We start from the raw sequence: 19,765 nt of genomic DNA, 5'->3' as shown, positions 1-19,765 counted from the left end.
AAGTACTGGTACTATTCCGTTTGACAAGTGAATTTTTTGGATGTTTATTTAAAATTTTACTGTAATTAGTCGTAAAAATTTTTAAAATTTTTTTAGATATTTTAAAATATATAATTTAAAATTTTTTTAAGATTACTTTAATTAAAATTTTTAAAAACTTGTCACAGGCAAACTTGTTAAAAAATTTATCTTCTAAACAAGGCCGGGCCTTCGGCCTTGTTTTCAGAGCTCGTTGTACCAAGACCAAACTTTTTATACTCCTTTAATCACTCGAATGTCAACTTCTAAAGCCCGTCTCTCAAGTCTCATCAGCAGCTGGGAAGCAAGAACCAAAGGCCTCTTTCAAGCTTATCCCATTCAAGTAGACTAGTCGCATTGGCGGCTCCTCCTTCCCATACCCCCCACCCCAAAACATCCCCCCTCCTCCGGCCCCTTCCTTCCACTCCACCCGCGCGGCTGATGAGTCGCAGTTCTTCAAAATTTTGCTAGACCCGAGTAATCAGCGAGTCCTGCTGACCATATCGAAATTCCCAATTTTTAATTCTTAACACCATAGCATTAAATTTTTTTCTACAATCAAGCCAGACCACATAATAAATTATACTAGTTTTTAAAAAAAGCGAAAGGAAGAAGAAAATAAAAAACTACAACTACGAGTAGGAGGAGGGGAAAAAATCCGAAAAAAAAATAAGAAAGATAAAAGATATACAGCACATATAAACATTCACACGTGTCTCGTGGGACGAATGCCCCGATGTGGACCCGATTCTTCAATCATTCCCCGCCATCGACTCATCTATGGTCCACCGGAGACGTGGAATCCAAGGGCTCTGATCATATCTTCTCCAATTTCTCAGCTTTGATCAGAGGATTAGCCTTGGCAATGGCCTCCCTCCCCACGGACTTGAAATCGAAAGAGCATCCGTGTTGCTCCGGGTACCTATGGGTCCCACAGAACGTTATCCCGCATCTACACCTAAATCCCGTCAACCCCACCTTCCTCCGGCAGACCGAACACCTATTAGGCTGTGCCACCGGCTGCACCGCCGCCTGGGATACCAAGCCCACGGTTTCAGTATCTGCGGCTGCCGCCACCGCAGAATTATCCGGCTTGAGCGACGCTGATGTTGGTGCAGAAGAAGAAGAAGAAGGTAAAGCATACAACGAATCCATCACCGGCTTTGCTTTTGAGTCGGCCTCTTTATTAAGGCATAAGTCACGGTAGCACTTGGAGCAGAAATTTTGGGTTGCCGGGCTCCCGAAGAAGCCGCAGTTATTCGCACACAATCGATGGCCTTCCGGAGCCCGAAACCCGTGCTCTTCCGCCATTTCTGAGTTTAAAATTGAGATATTCTTTTTTTGCTAATAATTCAGATTGATTTTGTTGCAATACAGAGAGAGAAAAACAATCGATTGATAGGCTATATAAAGGAGGGTGGAAGAATGGGCAAGTGGGTGGGTGGAAGGAAGGATTGAATCGGTTTCTGATGCTGATGAGGAAAGGCGGGGGGGGGGGGGGTTTGTAGATTTTTTAACAGGTCAATAGTGTTAGGGGGAAAGGAAGGGACGGTTGAAATGGAATCTAGAAGAAGAAAAGAAAGCAGAGAATTAAGAAGGAGGAAGGGAAGGAAGAAGGAAAGGGGACAAGATTGGAACGGAATTGAATAATGACAATGATAGCGATGATAATAAAGAAATATCAGGGGGGTAAGGGACAGCCTGGAATGGCCCAAAAAGGAGGCCGAACCTTTTCTGCACCCGCGACCGCTCCAACCTTCAGCTGTTTGATACTGCTAAAAATTAGTTGTCTAGAAAGCAAACGAGATGAGGAAAGGAAAAGATGATGGAGAATTACAGCTTTAGTCCCTGATGGCTGATGTGATGCCTGTGCTATGGAAATCCCGTTTCAGTGTAGGATAATTTATTATTTGCTACCTCTCCGGGTAATCAAAAATCCATTTAGACCCTCCCAAAAAAAAAAAAAAGATGAAAGAGATAACCAAAAAATACGAATGAGCATGTAAGAAAATTCGGCTTCAACTGATTTATATGTTCTTTAGCTAATTAAGCTATGACTAATATGGGTTTGACAAGTTTATTTCCATTTAACTAGGAGTCGGTAAACTTAAGTCACTTCATTTATTTATTTTTCTACTCCATTTTTTTAAAAAAAATGTCTCAATTTCTCAGGCATAATTTGCTAAACTTCTTCGGAATGACTTGGCTATCAAAACATAAAAGCTAATATTGAAACACGTGCAGTAAAAACTGCCAATAAAATGAAGATATTAGGGACTTGATATTGCCAACTTAATACCCCGAGCATATATTTTTTTTTTCTACAATGAAACCATTTGTTAGATGCTAGTAAATGCAAAAGACCAAAAAGTGAAACTCACGGAAAATTTTTTGGATAATTAAAGTCTAAAAATTGAAATTATCAAATTATTAAATACTAAATTTATTATATTTAATTGTATATCATATTAAGTGACGAGTGAATAGTTTATTATTTATTTTTTAAAGTAAAATTTATTTAAAAAATTCAGTGTAATTTAATTAATTAAAATATTTAAATTTTTTATTATCAATTGCATGTGTTAATATTTGAATTCATCAACTTTAAATCATGAATTATCAAATGAGAGGGTTTAGTTTGATCGTGATGGGACACGTGGTGAGGGTTATGTGGTTTGCGAAAGGGCGGCCCGAGTAAGAGAGAAGAATAGGTGGGTGGGCGGATGCGTGTCGAGTGCATATTGGTGGGTTATGGAGAATAGGGAGATGAATGTGAAGGTTGTCTTTTGTTTTCTGGTTACGGTTACGTGTTTTGCTTAGCTGTGTCCATCGTATCTCGGACTTCCTTGAAGGCAGCCGTCAATTTGCCTTTGCTTGGGAAGCTTGCTGACTCAACCAGCACGCGCCATCAAGCAAATGGTCGGATGATGGTTACCGCGGATTCTCTACCGTATTAACAGCTTTCGAAGATCTTTTGTGTTTCTTTTTCTTTTTTTTTTTTTTTCAAATTTATATAGATTCTTTCTTTTTCCTCCTCTTTAAATCAACTTCATTTGTATCGGCCGGTGACATCAGCAAAACTCAAATTTTATGCTTTTTAAGTCCCCATTTGAGATTGTGATTTTTTTAAACGCTAAAAGTACTTTTAAGATATTTTATAATTAATTTTTCATAATTTAAGGAGCTTAATTTTTAATAATTTAAAAGCACTTCTGTTTAAAGTACTCCGTATCATAAGTGTTTCTTGATAAGGTACCGTATTTTCAAACGAGATCTAAATTTCATAAAATGTGTTCACAATTTTGACTTTAGAAGACTTTCATAAAAATTACTTTGATATTGAGATTTAAACAATAAGAATATTATTTGACATTCGTATTTCACCAACAATACGACATGACATAAATCTCACTCATTCATTACAATGTATAAATTTAGGGAAGATGAGATAAATGTGGGAAAAAAGGTCAAGAGGAGAGGCAGCGACACCCTTCTCCTAATTTCATTTCTTTTTTACTTTTTTAAAATTTTGAGTGTGCTATACACAATAATGTACCGTCGTTTTAAGAAAAATTTTAAACTGTGTCTGGTGTTACTCTTGTTGTACGTGCTTCACAAGTAAGTTGATGAGCTCTCATTTTAAGACTCGAACTCAAGTTGAAATATTAATATTAACAAAATGCAGCGTACAGAAAGTCCATCCAAAAAAGAGGAGAAAAAAAAATTAGATTAAATTGCAATGGACAAATTAAGGTTTTGTTTGGGTTGTATTTTTCTGGACTTTTTGTAGAAAAGTTACTGTAACGATATGATATATGTGAGGTAAATACATGATTGAAAAATATGTTCAAGAAAGACGTAGCAACTTTTCTTTGAAAATTTGCAATCCAAACGCACCCTAAGTTTGCATGCACAGATTAACGTAAGAGTTTATTTGAACTGACATACATGATACATGTAACTTTAGAAATATTTTCAAACTTTCTTATGAATTATTCGTGTTAAATTTTTACTCCCTGAGAACGTAAAAATTTACATCCGATAATTATATTCTTTCCTACGGCTTAATTGAACAAGATGTTTACTGTTTTCTCGCATCTTTAAATCAAATTCTTTTGCATCTTTAAAAACTAAATCTTTACTTTGTTTTTTTTTATTGCATACAATGATTTTCAAATTTACAAAATTTTTTAATAAATTATGTGCAGTGCCATTTACGAAACGGGTTAAAAACTAGTACAAAATATTTTCAAACTTTTATACGAAGTATTCGTGTGAAATCAAATTACTTGCTGAGAACATATAAATTTAGGAAAAATCATTCAAAACGTCATTCACATTTTGCAAATTGATTTTTTTTGTCCTTCACTTTTAAAAGTGTAATTTTACATCCATTATAAATTCACATTGGTCGAATTTGGTCCTTACTTAAGTTTTTAATTAATTTTTTACTAGAATCCAACACGTGCCTTCCATGTGAACATTTTTTAAGGGCAAAATTGCCCCTTAAATATGATCACATGGCATGCGATAGATTTCAGTAAAAAACTAAGCGAAAACTTAGGTAGGGACTAAATTTAAATAATATAAATTTGTAAGGGATGTAAAATTATACTTTTAAAATGAATGATGAAAAAAGTCATTTTATAAAATGTGAGAAGGGTTTTGAACGATTTTCCCTTAATCCCCGAGAGATTTATAAATGTGTTGAATGCGTTAAAGAGAAAGAGAAAAAATGCCATGAGGAGTCATGGTCGGTTGAGCGGTTGAGCCATGTGCAGACTCCCACCCGACTTATTGTATTTGGACCTGTTGGGTAAAATATGACCGGTGGGTGACTTGCACCCCTTGCTCACTCGGCAGATATGGATCTCCCGCCATTATTAATACGCATTCCACCTTCTCGTTTACCAGAATTAAACGTCATCTTTTTTTTAAAAAACTAATTTCGCTACTGTTGTTTACTCCGTAAGTCTTTCCTTTTGGCTTATTGAAATCATAGCATCTAATAATCGTCTTGATGAAAAGAAATGTCATGTAACTTTCTGTGGATCTCTGACACAAACAAGCTAAACTGGACAAAGTAACCGATACTTCTCCTGCTATATTCTTCCCAGATACTCCAATCACGCATGACAAAAGCAATTTATTCAGATTCACATTTCCACTACAATTCTATGCCTTTTATCATTGTTTCTAACGTTCTGTGTTCTGGGTTCCCGTCAGCTTGGTGAGCTAGCCTTTTTTAGTTATGAACTTCTCCAGGCGGGGGAAGAATAAAGACATGTGGAGGCTAGTATTTTTGTTGTTTCTTGGCCAAGTGGTTTCTTTTGTAATGGCATTAATGAGCTTCACCTCTTCATTGATAGCCAGTCTTGGTAAATTTTCTTCTCTATTTCATATATTCTTCATTCTTGAATGCCCTTTGCAATTTGAGCAGGCTTTAGATTCTTTTTCTTGATGGCACTGCTAAGTTTCTTGTTTCTTTTAAAAAGTATCCCAGAGTCTACTGAGGATTTCGCTAGTTCTGTTTCAAGATTTTTCTGATTTTCATGGGATTGGCCCTTCTCAGTGTGGACAAATATCTGAATGTCATAACTTTCCGCTAATTTAATTTATCTTTTGGGGAAATCGTGCAGGTGCAGATACACCTCTTACTCTATCATTCTTCTCTTACTCGGCCTTGACTTTGGTGTATGGAGGCATCTTGATTTACAGACGACAGAAACTGCTGGTAGAATTGGCTTGTTAAGTACTGTTGACTGTTGACTTTACACAGTATCGGTAGCTATATTTTCTTGACAATTGCTACATGTTATGCTTCTATTTCCCTATAGTTTGAAAGTAAAGGTTCTAGCTAAATCATGCTTCCTGGGTATTACCTGATTGTGATTGACACTAATTTGCTTGCTTTCATATGGTGATCGGCACATACCATGTTGAGTTTGCAGGTCCCTTGGTATTGGTATCTTCTGTTAGGTTTTGTTGACGTCCAAGGGAATTATCTTGGTAAGCAACAACTAATCCACCTTACCTTCTCCGCTACTCTCTGAGGCCTACGGCAAGAGTTGCAAATGACATTCTTAGCCTTGCTCATGTTCCGCACAACAATATGAACACAAATAAAAGTTCCTTGTTTGATACTGATGATTCCTACGTAAGATAAAAGGAATCTCAAATGATATTTCTTAGCTTATGGAATGAAAAAGTAAAATTAAAATCTGTGAGAACATAGCTGGAATTAGGACGGATGCCACAATAACACTCCATGGAGAGCTTAGTAATCCCATTCGTTCTTATACACGATAGTCAGTACTCGTTTTGGCTGCCAGTTTCTGCTGTGTTGCATTTGTGTTATGAGTGATAAGCTTCTAATGTCTCTCTTGCAGTTAATAAAGCATACCAGTATTCATCAATTACCAGCGTGACAATCCTGGATTGTTGGACAATAGCATGGGTAATCATTCTGACATGGACATTCCTCGATACCCGGTATAGCCCCTGGCAGTTCTTTGGTGCAGCTGTCTGTGTGTCTGGTCTCGTTGTGGTTCTTCTTTCTGATGCTGCGGTGGGTGGTGGAGGTGATATATCTGTTCTTCTTTAAGAATTTTTCCTTTTCTTTTGAGGTTCATAAATTGACTGCATTGTTTGATCACTTAGCTGACTATACTGCATGATTACTTCTGTAAACATCAAGGTCTTCCTTTTTTTATGATGTCCTTGCAAGGCAATCATTATAATTAATGGAACTGAAGTGGAGTATTGTTTAAAGAAAGTGTAAAAGAAAGAAAAGGAGACGTCTCAAGAATATTATAACTGCTCTAACTTGTATAGCCACAATTCATTGTTAGTATTGCTACGACTACCATTGTGTTTTCAGGTGGTTCAAGGCCTATTCTTGGTGATATACTTGTAATTGCGGGCACAGTTTTCTTTGCATTGAGCAATGTTGGCGAGGTTAGTAAATACTGGACTTTCTGCATGATTGTGTGCATCATGCAAATATTACGAGGATAACAGCTATCAACTTAAGATTAATAGTTGTTTTCACTAGATTTTTGCTTCTTGCTTCTTGCTTACTTTCTGAAGTCTAAACATGCAAAATGTGAAGCTGCAGAGTTATATCTAATCTTACATCTTACATGTACAGGAATTTTGTGTGAAGAAAAAAGATCGTGTTGAAGTGGTTGCCCTACTTAGTCTTTTTGCAATGCTTGTGAGTATTGGGGAGATGTATCCTTCTCTTCTGATGATGCATTGTTCTAGCTTATGCAGTTCCATATTATAAATTCTTAGCACTCTTGCTATCATCTTGATGGAAAGAGTTTCTCTTCGTATGTGTTTCCATAATCCTCCTTCAGAGCTGTCATGGAGCGTAAGAGTCTGGAATCTGTAAAGTGGTCTGCAGAAATTGTAAGTGAATTTAGATGATTTCTTTGTATTCAAGCATTATATACCTATACATCTCCTTTCGTTCATTTAATTGGTTGACTAAAGAGCTATATGAACCAGTTTGTTTTGTTGACTGACTTCAAGACAAGGACACCAGATGTGTCACTAACCTCTCTGTTCCCAGCAAACTTGAAGTTTGCGTTATGGTTAAGGATTCTATCTGGGATCCTATGTCAAATTTAGCCTATCATGTGCTTAATCTTCTCGACTGACATTTTACTGGCATCAATTAATTGGCAAAACCCCCTTAGAAATTATGTGACAAAATATTTCTTGCCTTAGCTAATCCACAGTTTGTCTTTTTATGATGTGCGGATTTTAACTGATGCATTATGATGAGAGTTGCTATTTAGAACACGTTGGCTGTGAATTCAGAGAAATCACAAGTGCAACTTTATAAACAATTGATATAGTGATAAAATTTTTTCAGTTGTCATGGAAATTAACATCTGATTCCAATACCTAATTGGTTTATCTGCATATATGTGGACAGAAATGATATTCAAGGACGTGAATGTGCTACTGATGTGACTCGTGTCCAGTGAATGCAATGATATGCTATCCCAGCTATTTTTAATTAAATTTTTGAAGGCCCAACTAACTGCCAAATTTATATGTGAAGTTTAACGCTGTTATACTTCCCACTTGGAATTGAAAAATAGGGAGAGAAACGAAGCATATGCTTGTTCACTAAGAGCTCCAATTTCAAGCAGGAAAACTTATATGCATCGTTATGGTTGGTGAAAAATATTCCTTTCTCCCTAATATAGAGTTAAGGCTGTATTGATTAGGCTATGTTCACTAACATTTTACGAAGTAAACATGCTTTAGTGTGCAAAAATACACCGATCTGAAAATGATTGCTACGTTCGCATTGTAGAGGGGTGAGTAACTAGGTTTGCAGCTGCATTATTGGAGGATGAACAAGTCAAAGTCATGTGAAGGCAACCTTGGATTATTGCATATTCACCAGGAAACTAGTATAAGTTAGTTATATGAGGGTTCTTTTGGTACAATTCATGCCCCTTTTGGTATATTCACATGCTTTGGCATGTGAAGATATGTAGTCAAAGAGGAATAGGTGATTGATTGGATTATGAATGCTTGTTGCTCAAATTAGAAAATGTTGGGGGTTCGTGCCTTATTTTGTTAGGACCAGTTGATTTGTTATTTACTATTTTCAAGCCAATATTGTATCTGAGGTTCTTTTGACTGATCTTCAGATATTGGCCTTCTTTGGTTACGCAGTCGCAAGCTTTGCATTCTACTCAGTCGTTCCTTTCGTCATGAAGGTCAGCTTGATGTTGGAGTATAAGTAAGGATCTGTGTTTCTCTTATATTGAATTCCATCTGCTGCTTGACATCATCTTCTGCTTTCTCTGTTGTTTTTGGATGCGCAGATGAGTGGAGCCACTCTCTTCAATCTCTCTATTCTCACGTCTGACATGTGGGCAGTTGTCATTCGGATATTTTTCTACAAGCAGCAGGTAAGCTTTCTTTTTCCATAAACTCCCCCTCAACGGATGCCCTTTCTTTTCTGCTCCTTGGTTTGGCTTGCTGATTGATTTTCTCGTGAGACTATGACATGACTTCTGATAGTGATGATTGGGATATCCTTTCTTTTCTGCTCCTTGGTTTGGCTTGCTGATTGATTTTCTCGTGAGACTATGACATGACTTCTGATAGTGATGATTGGGATATCCTATCCCCACTCTGCTCGATAGACAGCAGAGAGGCTTGCAACTCAAATCATTCATTCATGATTCTTTTGCTGTTGCAGGTTGACTGGCTTTACTATTTAGCTTTTGCACTTGTGTTTGTCGGCCTGATTATATACTCTAAAAGGTATTTCCAATCCTAGACTGAACTCTTAGTCTAAAATGGACATAGGCAAGCGTTCCTTCCTGATCAAAGATTTCATAACAAGTTAATATATATTCTTGCATGATCAATATTCTGTACGCCAAATATCTTGACTTTCAGTATCACTCTATGCGCCATGTTTGGTGAATGTATACGAGTGTATGATTGAAAAAGGAATGAATTTTATTCTCGTGTTGGTTGTGTATATGAATTTGGTGTACATACAAGTTAATGAATTCGTTCAGTGAAGGAAAAACGTTTAACGGCAGTAACTGCACATTGATCTTTCAGCAGTTGAATGAAGATTGTAAGACAAACTCGATTTGTAGGATTGTATGTAACCCCTCGATTTGTAGGCTTCAAATGACATTTCTTTGAATATATTTGCATCTTCGTGTAACTTTCAATGCCTTGGGGGATTCAACAGTGAGAAGAATCCAGCTGCTGCTGCTGCTGCTGCTGAGGATGGAGACCCCAACTCACAATGCCGGTTGCTTGATGAAGAAACCACAGATTTCAGGAACCAGGCCGTGTCTTCATGAATTTGTATCAGAAGAAGAGGCAAGAAGGGTATTCTCACTGCTGATAGACTGGGGTTGTGTGCATGTTCTGTGATCGACTGGGGTTTTACATTTACCATTTTGATCGAAGCATTATTTAGATTAATTTGCCTTTTGTGTTAATTGCAGGATGAAGTTCAAAGCTGCTGCTAGGCACTACAATATGAATGTGCCTGAAGATATGAAAGCTCGAATTGTTGTTTTGATTGATGTAGTAGTGCGAAACTGCAAATTATATTTACTCTCCGCACATATTCTTTTTGGTTCTGATCTCATATTTAAGGGACTGAAATATGAAAACAAATAGTGTATATCACTCAAATATAGCAATTTGATGTCGAAATCAATTCCCATTCTTTCTTGACAAATCCAACAACACGCGGTTAGTTTGCCTTTCATTTTGGGATAATTTCAGAAATCCCTCTTAAGGTTTCTAACATCTTTTAAAACGGTCAGGGATTTTTTTTTTTTTACCTCAAGGATATAAACCCACACACACACACTTACACTCAGTCGACGCAGAGAGCATCGAGAAACCGGTCCAAGAGCAATCTAAGGAGGACCCACAGACAAACCCTATCCAGCCAATTGATAAACGGTCAGGGATTTGGACCCCAACATTTTTACATTAACTGTCCCGTCGCTGTCAGTAGTCATTTTATCACTTTTGACGTACAATTAATAAACAAACAAAACACCCAAAAAAAGTAAAAATAAAAGTAAAAGCACAAACAGGGAACAAAAACGATTTTTTTTTTTTTTTTTAAAAAGGCCTAAGGGCTTACAAATATAGACGCTAAAATCCGAACAGGTCACAGCGCTGATTCAATGGAGCAGCAGACGCCAACACCACCGCCATCCACTCCTCAACCACCGGAACCTCCGCAGCAACCACCACCATCACCCTCTCCTCCTACGCCAACAACCACAGCTTCCACCGCCTCATCGTCCGCCGCTCTTCCACCACCCATCACCGCCACCACCTCCACCTCCACCTCTTCACTCCCTTCCACAACCGCATCACCTCCTCAACTTTCTTTGCCTTCTCCTTCCCAAAACCCTCAACCCCCAACATCCACCCCAACCCCCAACACCCAAACAAGACCAGCAGCAGCAGCAGCCTTCAATAGAGCCTGGCAACAACCTCCACAACCTTCCCCTATATCACACTTCGCACTCCCTCCTCCTCCTCTTCCTCTTCCCCCTCATCATCATTCTTCTTCTTCTTCTGCTTCTTCTACTGCTTCTGCATCCAATTCTTCTTCTTCTTCTTCTTCTTTACTTGTGCCGCCGCCACCGAGGGGCGGGATGGCCATTGGGGTTCCCGCCCATCACCCGGGCACTCCTCCGCCCCCGCCCACTTCCTTTTCATCACTCACTCCGCCTTCTTTTGTGCAACCCTTTGGTGGGTTGGGCCGCAATGTCACTGATTCTGGGCCTACTTCAAGCTCTTCTCAGGTACCGTCTATAATTTATTGGACTTCAAAATTTGTCTGTAAATATGTGAAAATGTCATGTATTTGCCAGATATATTTATTGTAGTGCAATGTATAGGTGAGGCCAACTGTGGGAGGAATGCAGGGAATAGGAATGATGGGAACGTTGGGTTCAAGTTCCGCAATGCGGCCACCAGGGGTTCCGGTTAGGCCTGTGCAGTCATCCCCTAGACCGCAGTCAAGTCCCAGTATCCAGTCCCCTGCTAAAAAGGTCTGTGCATGTATTTCAAGAGCTAAGTTTATCCTCTTTCATCACGTGGGATGGTTTGATACTTGTGATTTGCTCAGTGGTTTCCTGGTGATGTTGTGAATTAATTTGTCTGGGAAGTAGATATTATGCTGCCCTTTGAATTTCAATATTTGAGTGTGATGCTTTTGTGAACATCCTAAGTCCAGACTAAGAAATAGTGGACGTTTTATACTGCATTGTCACCTTGGAATTTAAAGTACCGAGTCTTAATGATATTGTGGAGGAAGAAACATTGTTATATTTTTGGTTAATGCGTTGATGCAAAAGGAGATCTTTGATGAGATTAATTGGTTGAACACCGGTATCTTTCTTGTAATAATTCCTTTGGAGTGCTACTTACTCTATTAATTAGTAAAATGCAAATTATCAGCCAAAATGAAAGAATGAAAGGAGGAGAGTGCGGCCATTCCTTCTTATGGCCCAAAAGAGATCTTCTGCATCATTTCAGTTTTTTACTACTGACAAACAGGATGAGATCCAATCTCTGACCACGTTGTGCAAGACAAAAATAATAAATACTAAATTATGATAAAAAAAATACATCTGTAATCTCTTTGCATATCAAGAAGCTAATTTATTGCTCAGAGCTAATGAAATGCACTGTTGGTTATCTAAATTAAAGGAACATGATAGGTGCTTAAGCTGAAACTGCTTGACATCTCAGACAGAAGTCTCTCCTGTTATTTTCCTGAAAAGAAAATTCATTCCAACTAATATTGGTCCTTTCCCTAGTCATGTGTTCTTTCTATTGTTAGACAGTTGCTTGATGGATGTGTTAGTGTGCATTTTAAATTGGTTACATGCTATCTGCATCCATGACTTGGGATTTTGAAAAGTAGGGCATCTGTTGTGGCTATGTTGTTGCTTATTCTTGTCTCCTCCACCGGCAGAATTTTCAGGGTCATGGCATGTTAAGAGTTTCATCAGTAGGATCTCCAGGATCACCGTCACCTGGTAGTTCGCAGAGTCCACAGCCTCAGAATCAACCCTGGTTGAATTCTGGATCACAGGTTAAGCCTCCTTTGCCACCATCAAGGCCACAGGTTAGCCCGCAATCCATGCAGCAGCGATCTCATATTACTCAACAGCATCACCATGCCATGACAACAACTTCCCAGCAACAGCAAGCATCTTCCTCACAACAATCTCAACAACCTTCTACCTCGGGGGCTGGGACTCAAGAGCATTATGGACAGCAACTTCCACAATCCAGGATTCAGCAATCTTTACCTAATCAACAGCAGATTGCAAGGAATCCGAGTTTGGGAACTCAAAGACCTTCTCATTCAACAATACCTTCCAGTCCGGTACAGCCTGGGCTCCCTAACCGGGCACCCAGTGCAGAACCTGAGGAATCTTGTAACAGGATATTAAGCAAACGAAGCATTCAAGAACTAGTGTCCCACGTGAGCATTAACACTTATTCTCTCTTTAACATTTTTATATTCTTTTTTACATCTTCTTTGACCTACTCAATCAATCTGTGCTAGCTTGAGTTAGACTTTTTCTGGCTGTTTCAAGGATCAGTATGGTTTTCATGCAATTGTTTTGGAAATATGATCAAGTTCTTGCCTCTTTTGTTCAATGGTTTGCCTTTTTTCAGCCCACTCTTCTCAAAGTAGCAAATGGTGAATTTTGCTACAATTTTGGGTTTGTCAGCTTCTTGTTGGCTTAAGTTGTTAGGAGTTTCTGAATGTATTCGTGGTGCCTGCTGCCCAGTCCTCATGGGAACAATGAGAAATTTAAAAATCTGGATTTGTCATACCTAGTCAAACTGTGTATCTGTTGCCATGTATCGATCCTTTAGTTTAATATTTTAACAATTCAAATCCATTTTTTTATTCTGAAGTGGGACAATTAGGATGTCCTAGAATGGCCAGTATCAGAATTCAGAAGATGTGATGTCCCTGTCATGCTCGATCACATGCTGAATGTTGTCCTCTATAACATTTGATTCTATGCAACCTACATTATGGTTGCAGCCAGCCAAAGTGTGATTACTGTGATTTGAGTGGTGAAACTTGCAATTAATCCATCCTTAGATTGCATGGGTGAGGAGAAGTTGGAGCAAATTTTGCTTGCCTTCTTTATTTTGCATCTGATATTCTTCTCAGTTCCTTTTTCTCTTTTTATGTTATTTACTTGAAAAGGTCTATATATGAATTCGTAGATTGTAAATTGTGCAGTCTGACTTTGGCATTGCCTTGTTCATACACTGGATATGAGGGCACTGTTGAGTTGTTTCTGCATACATCAGCATTTTTGCTTCTTTATTGATTGTATGCATGTGCTAGTGGCTTTCCTCTGTGATGGGCACTGTGATTCACTCCACTCTTGGGTAGGTTGATGCATCAGAAAAATTAGATCCAGAAGTTGAAGACATTCTTGTGGATATTGCGGAGGATTTTGTGGACTCTGTAAGTTGACACTGTTTGCTTTTTCTCTGGCATGCTTGACCTCTTGACTTAATTTAAGTTTTAGTGTATTCTGGCAGTAAACAACATTTTGGAATGTTTACAATCCCAAATTGGCGACTTTCTTTGCATGAAATATATTAACTGGAGGCATTGGATTTTTGAAATACGTTCCACTTGTATGGTAAATAAAGAGAATATTATATCATGATTGCTCAAACTGTCAATCCTTTGACTGTTTGGAGAAATAGGGTGAACTAAGCTTTCTTCCATATTCAGAAGCAATATATTGTCTCTGTCTATTTTTTAGATCACATAGCAAACCTATTCTTTTCCCTCGTATATAACTTGTCAGGTTAGATATTTTGGAACTGTGCTCTTTTGAGCAGTAGATGGGTGGTTACATTCCCTAATTACGTTCTTTTCAATGGGAAGTTGCCAGGTATCTGTAGAAAATGCTACTTAAACTAGGTGAATTTCAAAGAAGCCCTTCTTTGAAATTGGAAAATTAGTGGCTGGCTAAATATTATTCTCAACATGTCTGATAGAATCTTACCTGTATTAAGTGATCTTCTTGTTGCTTACTATTATGCTTACCAGTGACTTATGATTGATTTCTTTTATTTTCTTTAATATCCGGTTTTTACCTTTACCAGATTACGACATTTGGCTGTTCATTGGCTAAACATCGCAAATCTGCCACATTGGAAGCAAAGGATATTCTTCTACATCTCGGTTAGTTTTGGAATTCCCTTCATGGCGGTTGACCAAAATGCAGTTTTTAACACTCTGTCAATCCTTTCATTCAGAAAGAAACTGGAACACGACACTTCCAGGATTCAGTGGAGATGAGATTAAGACGTATAAAAAGCCGGTAAAACATTTTGACTGCTCTTTTTGTGCTGGCAGCCTATAACTTATTTTGTCTCTAGAGTTTGACATGAAATATATACACTTTGGTCAAATTTTGGTTTATGATATAGCTTTGAGAGCTTTTCTGATGCTGATCATCTTATGGTGTTGCAGTTTACAAGTGATATTCATAGAGAGCGACTTGCAGTGGTTTGTACTGCTTCATTTTCTATTGTGATTGTAGACACTTTTCCGTGTTTATACATGAATTCACACATAGAGACAGCATTACCTCGTGTTTTTGACAATTCCATCTCCTTTGACAGATTAAGAAATCAGTTTTGGCTGGTGAGACATTGAATTCTAGGAGCTCTGCTGGACAAGCGGGTGGACATCCTAAGGGTCATTTAGCTAAAGGCCCTACAAGTATTGTGGGTTCCCCCCCTGACAAAAGGACGTGAACCTGGATGAGGAACCTTTGAACTGCTGGTTCCATGGGATGGAGTAAGGGTTGTCGCTTTTCTCAAGTTTCCTGAGTGAGGCAGACTTTTTGCACCACCATGAACCTGAGCTTCTAACTAAAGAGGAATCAAGTTTATTTATGCTAATTGGTGTGATTATTTGGGGATTAGATTTTCATTTCTTCTTTATCAATATTAGCATCCCCTCATTTCCACCCGTTGTATCTATGTATGGTGCTATTAGATATCCAGAGTTAGTGGAACAGAGCTTGATGAGTTTTATTCTAAGTTTAACCATGTCAAACCACTGTATCATGTAGCAGAAAAAAAGACAATTGTGAGAACATTTTGCATTTGAAGTGCATGTGCACAATGTTCTGATAGATGCATATCATTTTTGAGCTTCGTTATCAAATCTACATGGGCATTGTTCACTTAATTCATTACCAAGAAGATGAATCGTTACTTTAAGCTTGCATTTCTGCTACCTCAAGCGACAGAACTCTAATGCTTACATCCAACTTCTTACTGAGCTTCTGTACTTGTTTGCCTAACCTCTTGCAATTTATTATTCCTTTTTTAAAAAAGTCTTTTTAAAAAGTTGAGAGTTTGGATAACTAAATTTTGTTTTTCTAAATGACCACTAGGTGTTGCTTCTAAAATTCGTTTGTTACAGCTGAAAAGAAGCTGTGAAAGCAAATGCAAAAATCAAATAAGAGCACCTTAGTGCAACTTAAAGGTGCTAAATGCAATGATTAAATCAACTGGGATTATGCCCTGAAGGGGAAGGATTGGCTATCCTGTGTTTCGTTGCGCATTTGTCTTTTGCACAAGCAATTTATATTCTGTCGGTTCCACCCTGGTTCATTTTGATTTATGTGCAGAGGTTTGTTCTAGCAGTTGAAGCCCAAGGCAACTTTGTGCACCCGGTGTTTTAGTTGATTTTGTCTTCAAAAAATCACAATGAAGGAGTGGGATTCTGGGCTAATTGCTTAGATTATAGGTAAAAAAAAAAAACATCCGCCAAATGCACCTCTGACACGGGATCGTTCTTGTTCTATACGTGCCGTGCTGACTCAGCGCGGCCCAAAATAAATTTCGCAGAAGTCAGAAAAATGTCAGTCTGTGCAGGCTTGTGTCAGTCCGGGCCGCGCTGACTGTGCACGGCCCGGAATGACTAAAGACTGACAGATACTGCTTTTGTCAGTCTGGGCCGTGCACATTCAGCACGGCTCCTTTGAAAAAAATTTAAACCATTGGTCTTGTAGCAGGTGAGAATGCCGTAGGAGTGATCCTTTGTGGAATCTTGTAAGTTTCCTCGCTCCTCGTTCTTTCTTGGGAAGGGGGATGTTTTTGTTGGTTAAGCAAAATATTTATAGGGCTAATGCTTAATGACACCTCAAGTGCCAAAAGAAAAATCAAGTCTTGGGATTCTATTATCTTTATAAATTATGCATTTATAATAATATACACTTATACATTTAAATATTGTATTTATAATACATTTATAAATATTTATAAATAAATGTATTTATATATTTATATGAAATATATAAATGTATTATATTATATATAATACATAATATAAATATATTTTTAAATGTATAAGTGTATATTATTATAAATGCATAATTTATAAATGAATATTATATAAATGTATAAATTAATATATATTAATATTATGTGTAAATGTATTAATATAATTAATATAAATGCAAAAATGTATTAATATTATGTATAAATGTAAAATTAATATTATGTATATTAATATAATTTATATAATATATAATATTTATATAAATATATTATAAATATATAAAAATATTTTTTAAATAAAATAAAATATTTATAATATGTATAAATAAATATTGTACATATTAAATAAATAAATAAATATACATTAATATTAATTATAAATATTGTAATATTATAAATATGGTGTTTATATAATATTTCAATTTGTAATATTTATTGTACATTTCATTATATAAATATTTGTATAATACATAATATATAATTTTCAATAATACATAAAATTGTGTTGAAATATCAACAATGCATATTCGGTCAACATTCAAATTCAAAAAATAATTTCAAAGTTGACAAAATATTGATAGACCGTATAATTGTCTGTAGCTAGCACCACGATCCCATTTGTGTCATGAGCAGTCGAAGACTAGGAATTCTAAACGGCTTCACAATTAACTCCAATCAGGGCCCCATTAGTTTATCATTTCTTTACTTTGCATTATTGGCATATGTAGTCCTCTGCTGCGAGCCAAATTGGAAATGGCAAGGAGAAATCCCGTGCTTAATTTTTTTCAAAGGAGCCGTGCTGAATGTGTACGGTCCGGACTGACAAAAGCCGTATCTGTCAGTCTTTAGTCATTCCGGGCCGTGCACAGTCAGCACGGCCTGGACTGACACAAACCTGCACAGGCTGACATTTTTCTGACTTCTGCGAAATTTATTTTGGGGCCGTGCTGAATCAGCACGGCACGTATAGAACAAGAACGATCCCGTGTCAGAGGTGCATTTGACGGATGTTTTTTTTTTTTTACCTATAATCTAAGCAATTAGCCGGGATTCTGGCACAAACTTTGCTCTTTTAAGTTCCTCGAGGAATTGTATAGTTTTAAGCACACTGTACTTTGTCTTACAGGTTCTTTATTCTTCCAATGACTGCAGGACCATTTTGAAGAGCGTGATCTTGATGAAGGGGCCTGATACTAACAGGAATTTGTGGACAAGATGAGGCGGAAAAAGCAAAAGGGATTTTTCATAGCTTGTTTATCATTAAACTTGAAGATCCTGCTAGGGATTTTCGGAAAATTGTAATTTGACTCCGGTCTGCCATGCATTTTAGCGGGCATTTTAGGTTTAATGTTTGCCTAGATAGAATTAGCTCCTCCTCAGACCAACGTATTTGAGTAGTTCTGGGATGCTATTTATTCTAACAAGTGAAGGCGAAACATTTAAATTTTTTTCAATCTTAACGTGGCTCTCCTCCAGAAACAGATTGGCATATGTGCTTCCTAGAAGGAATGATGGGCTGAAGATGCTTGTATTTTTTCTTGCAAGGATTATGACCTGTTCCCAGGGGCCGGATTTAAGGCGGGGGTACTGGGGCACGCCCCCTGTCTCCTTAAATTCCTATAATATTAATACAATTTTAATATAATTTTAAGTATACCCTGGAGGTTTTTTTAGAAAGGATGTGAAAGAATTACGCGATTTTTTAAGTTAATTCATAAACTAAAATTCTAAAAAGATACGTGGGGCACAAATTCCATTTAAAATAAGCTAAAAAAAGCCTTTTCATTTTAACTAGTAAGTACCAATCATATCATTCACTTTTTTTTCGATCCCACTCCCCAATTTCCCTTCCCTCCTCTGGTTCCCCATTTTTCCCCCACAATCGAGAGCCACTACCTTCCACAACTAAGCAGCTAGCTACTCTTTCTCTTGATCAATTCATCCAATCATATCATTCACTTTCTTTGTCCTCACTTCCCAATTTCCCTTCCCTCCACTGGTCCCCCATTTTTCCTCCACAACCAGAGTCATTCTTACTTCCACAACTAAATTAGTTATCAAAATATAAAAACTCGCAGTGAATTAGTTTGTTTTTGAAATAAAATTATTATTACATTAATAATTTTGAATTTGTCTTTTTATGTTTTTCATGGAATATATGTATCATTTGTACTTGTTGGTGAATTTTTTTATATTTTGCTTAAAAAACTAGAAAAATAGTAGGTAAAAAATTTTAGTGTTGCTTTTGCCCTCATTAAGAATTTTTTTTGGCTCCGCCCCTGCCTATTCCTCTTGTTTAATTGGCTTTTTTTTTTTTTTTTTTACATGTTTGTTTATCAACAGGAAAGGAACAGGTGAAACAGCGTAGATACAGACTACAGCCTGCGATTATATCGCGCAAGTGCAGGAAAAATTAATTCGCATTATATAAACTAATTTTGCTCAGTTAATTCAAGAAACATGACGTGAAAGTAGTCTATGTGAATGCCCCGAAATTTGAGGTTTTTCATGCATTTGCTATCGGGGAAATTTCGAGACGGCTGGGGCACTTGAGTAATTCCGTCATATACGTCCTTTCATGTCGGTGAGAAAGAAGTTTTGCATCCTACACCTCTCATTTATCCCAAAAATATTTTTTTTTAAAAAAAATGGGTGTGAAGATGTTTTTCTTTTTTATAACGATGATAAGATTTTTATAACCTAAATTATTCTATCGTATTTTATAAGAAGGAAACTGCAAAGGGATTATATAAGAGATTAGAACCTAATCTATCATATTCTATTTTACAAGAAAAGAGAGTCTAAAAAAGTTATATAAGAGACTAACAAGTTTATAAATCTGATTAGATCGAAGAGATACTTT

The 19,765-nt window shown here is 37.1% G+C and overlaps 3 protein-coding genes across 7 annotated transcripts; 2 read left to right on the top strand and 1 right to left on the bottom strand.

Moving 5' to 3' along the window:
• Positions 1–591: 591 nt before the first annotated feature.
• On the bottom strand, positions 592–1,803 carry LOC113691360 (zinc finger A20 and AN1 domain-containing stress-associated protein 4-like). Its single transcript, XM_027209465.2, has one exon. The coding sequence runs from the start codon at positions 1,327–1,329 to the stop codon at positions 835–837; it is 495 nt and encodes a 164-aa protein (XP_027065266.1). The 5' UTR covers positions 1,330–1,803; the 3' UTR covers positions 592–834.
• A 3,036-nt stretch (positions 1,804–4,839) lies between these two features.
• Positions 4,840–10,236, top strand: LOC113691358 (uncharacterized). Of its 5 annotated transcripts, XM_027209462.2 has the most exons (13): positions 4,840–4,986; positions 5,245–5,396; positions 5,658–5,752; positions 5,970–6,027; positions 6,408–6,599; positions 6,899–6,975; positions 7,169–7,251; positions 7,380–7,431; positions 8,694–8,762; positions 8,871–8,957; positions 9,251–9,315; positions 9,761–9,903; positions 10,023–10,236. In XM_027209462.2, the coding sequence occupies exons 2-12, from the start codon at positions 5,270–5,272 to the stop codon at positions 9,873–9,875; spliced, it is 1,020 nt and encodes a 339-aa protein (XP_027065263.1). In that variant the 5' UTR covers positions 4,840–4,986; positions 5,245–5,269; the 3' UTR covers positions 9,876–9,903; positions 10,023–10,236. The 5 variants fall into 5 exon arrangements, 3 of the variants coding, with proteins under 3 accessions (XP_027065263.1, XP_027065264.1, XP_027065262.1); XM_027209463.2 differs by having other exon boundaries at positions 4,923–5,396; positions 9,761–9,894; XR_011815725.1 differs by having other exon boundaries at positions 4,924–5,396; positions 9,761–9,928.
• A 150-nt stretch (positions 10,237–10,386) lies between these two features.
• On the top strand, positions 10,387–15,805 carry LOC113691357 (transcription initiation factor TFIID subunit 12-like). The gene is made up of 8 exons (XM_027209460.2): positions 10,387–11,351; positions 11,448–11,600; positions 12,530–13,045; positions 13,982–14,056; positions 14,710–14,788; positions 14,863–14,927; positions 15,080–15,115; positions 15,232–15,805. Exons 1-8 carry the CDS (start codon positions 10,722–10,724, stop codon positions 15,364–15,366), a joined length of 1,689 nt encoding a protein of 562 aa, XP_027065261.2. The 5' UTR covers positions 10,387–10,721; the 3' UTR covers positions 15,367–15,805.
• The last annotated feature ends 3,960 nt before the right edge of the window (positions 15,806–19,765 follow it).

This window comes from Coffea arabica, chromosome 6c, assembly GCF_036785885.1.
Source record: "Coffea arabica cultivar ET-39 chromosome 6c, Coffea Arabica ET-39 HiFi, whole genome shotgun sequence".
Lineage (NCBI taxonomy): Eukaryota > Viridiplantae > Streptophyta > Magnoliopsida > Gentianales > Rubiaceae > Coffea > Coffea arabica.
The sequence above is the reverse complement of the archived record's forward strand: the minus strand, read 5'-3'. Positions and strand labels throughout refer to the sequence as shown.

Excerpts from the sequence above, each read along its gene's own strand:
- LOC113691360 (XM_027209465.2), bottom strand. The coding sequence starts at position 1,329 with ATGGCGGAAGAGCACGGGTTTCGGGCTCCGGAAGGCCATCGATTGTGT.
- LOC113691358 (XM_027209462.2), top strand. The coding sequence starts at position 5,270 with ATGAACTTCTCCAGGCGGGGGAAGAATAAAGACATGTGGAGGCTAGTA. Across the intron at positions 7,432-8,693 it reads TAAAGTGGTCTGCAGAAATT|ATATTGGCCTTCTTTGGTTA; the intron begins GTAAGTGAATTT and ends ACTGATCTTCAG. Across the intron at positions 8,763-8,870 it reads TCGTTCCTTTCGTCATGAAG|ATGAGTGGAGCCACTCTCTT; the intron begins GTCAGCTTGATG and ends TTGGATGCGCAG.
- LOC113691357 (XM_027209460.2), top strand. The coding sequence starts at position 10,722 with ATGGAGCAGCAGACGCCAACACCACCGCCATCCACTCCTCAACCACCG. Across the intron at positions 14,057-14,709 it reads CGGAGGATTTTGTGGACTCT|ATTACGACATTTGGCTGTTC; the intron begins GTAAGTTGACAC and ends TACCTTTACCAG. Across the intron at positions 14,789-14,862 it reads GGATATTCTTCTACATCTCG|AAAGAAACTGGAACACGACA; the intron begins GTTAGTTTTGGA and ends CCTTTCATTCAG.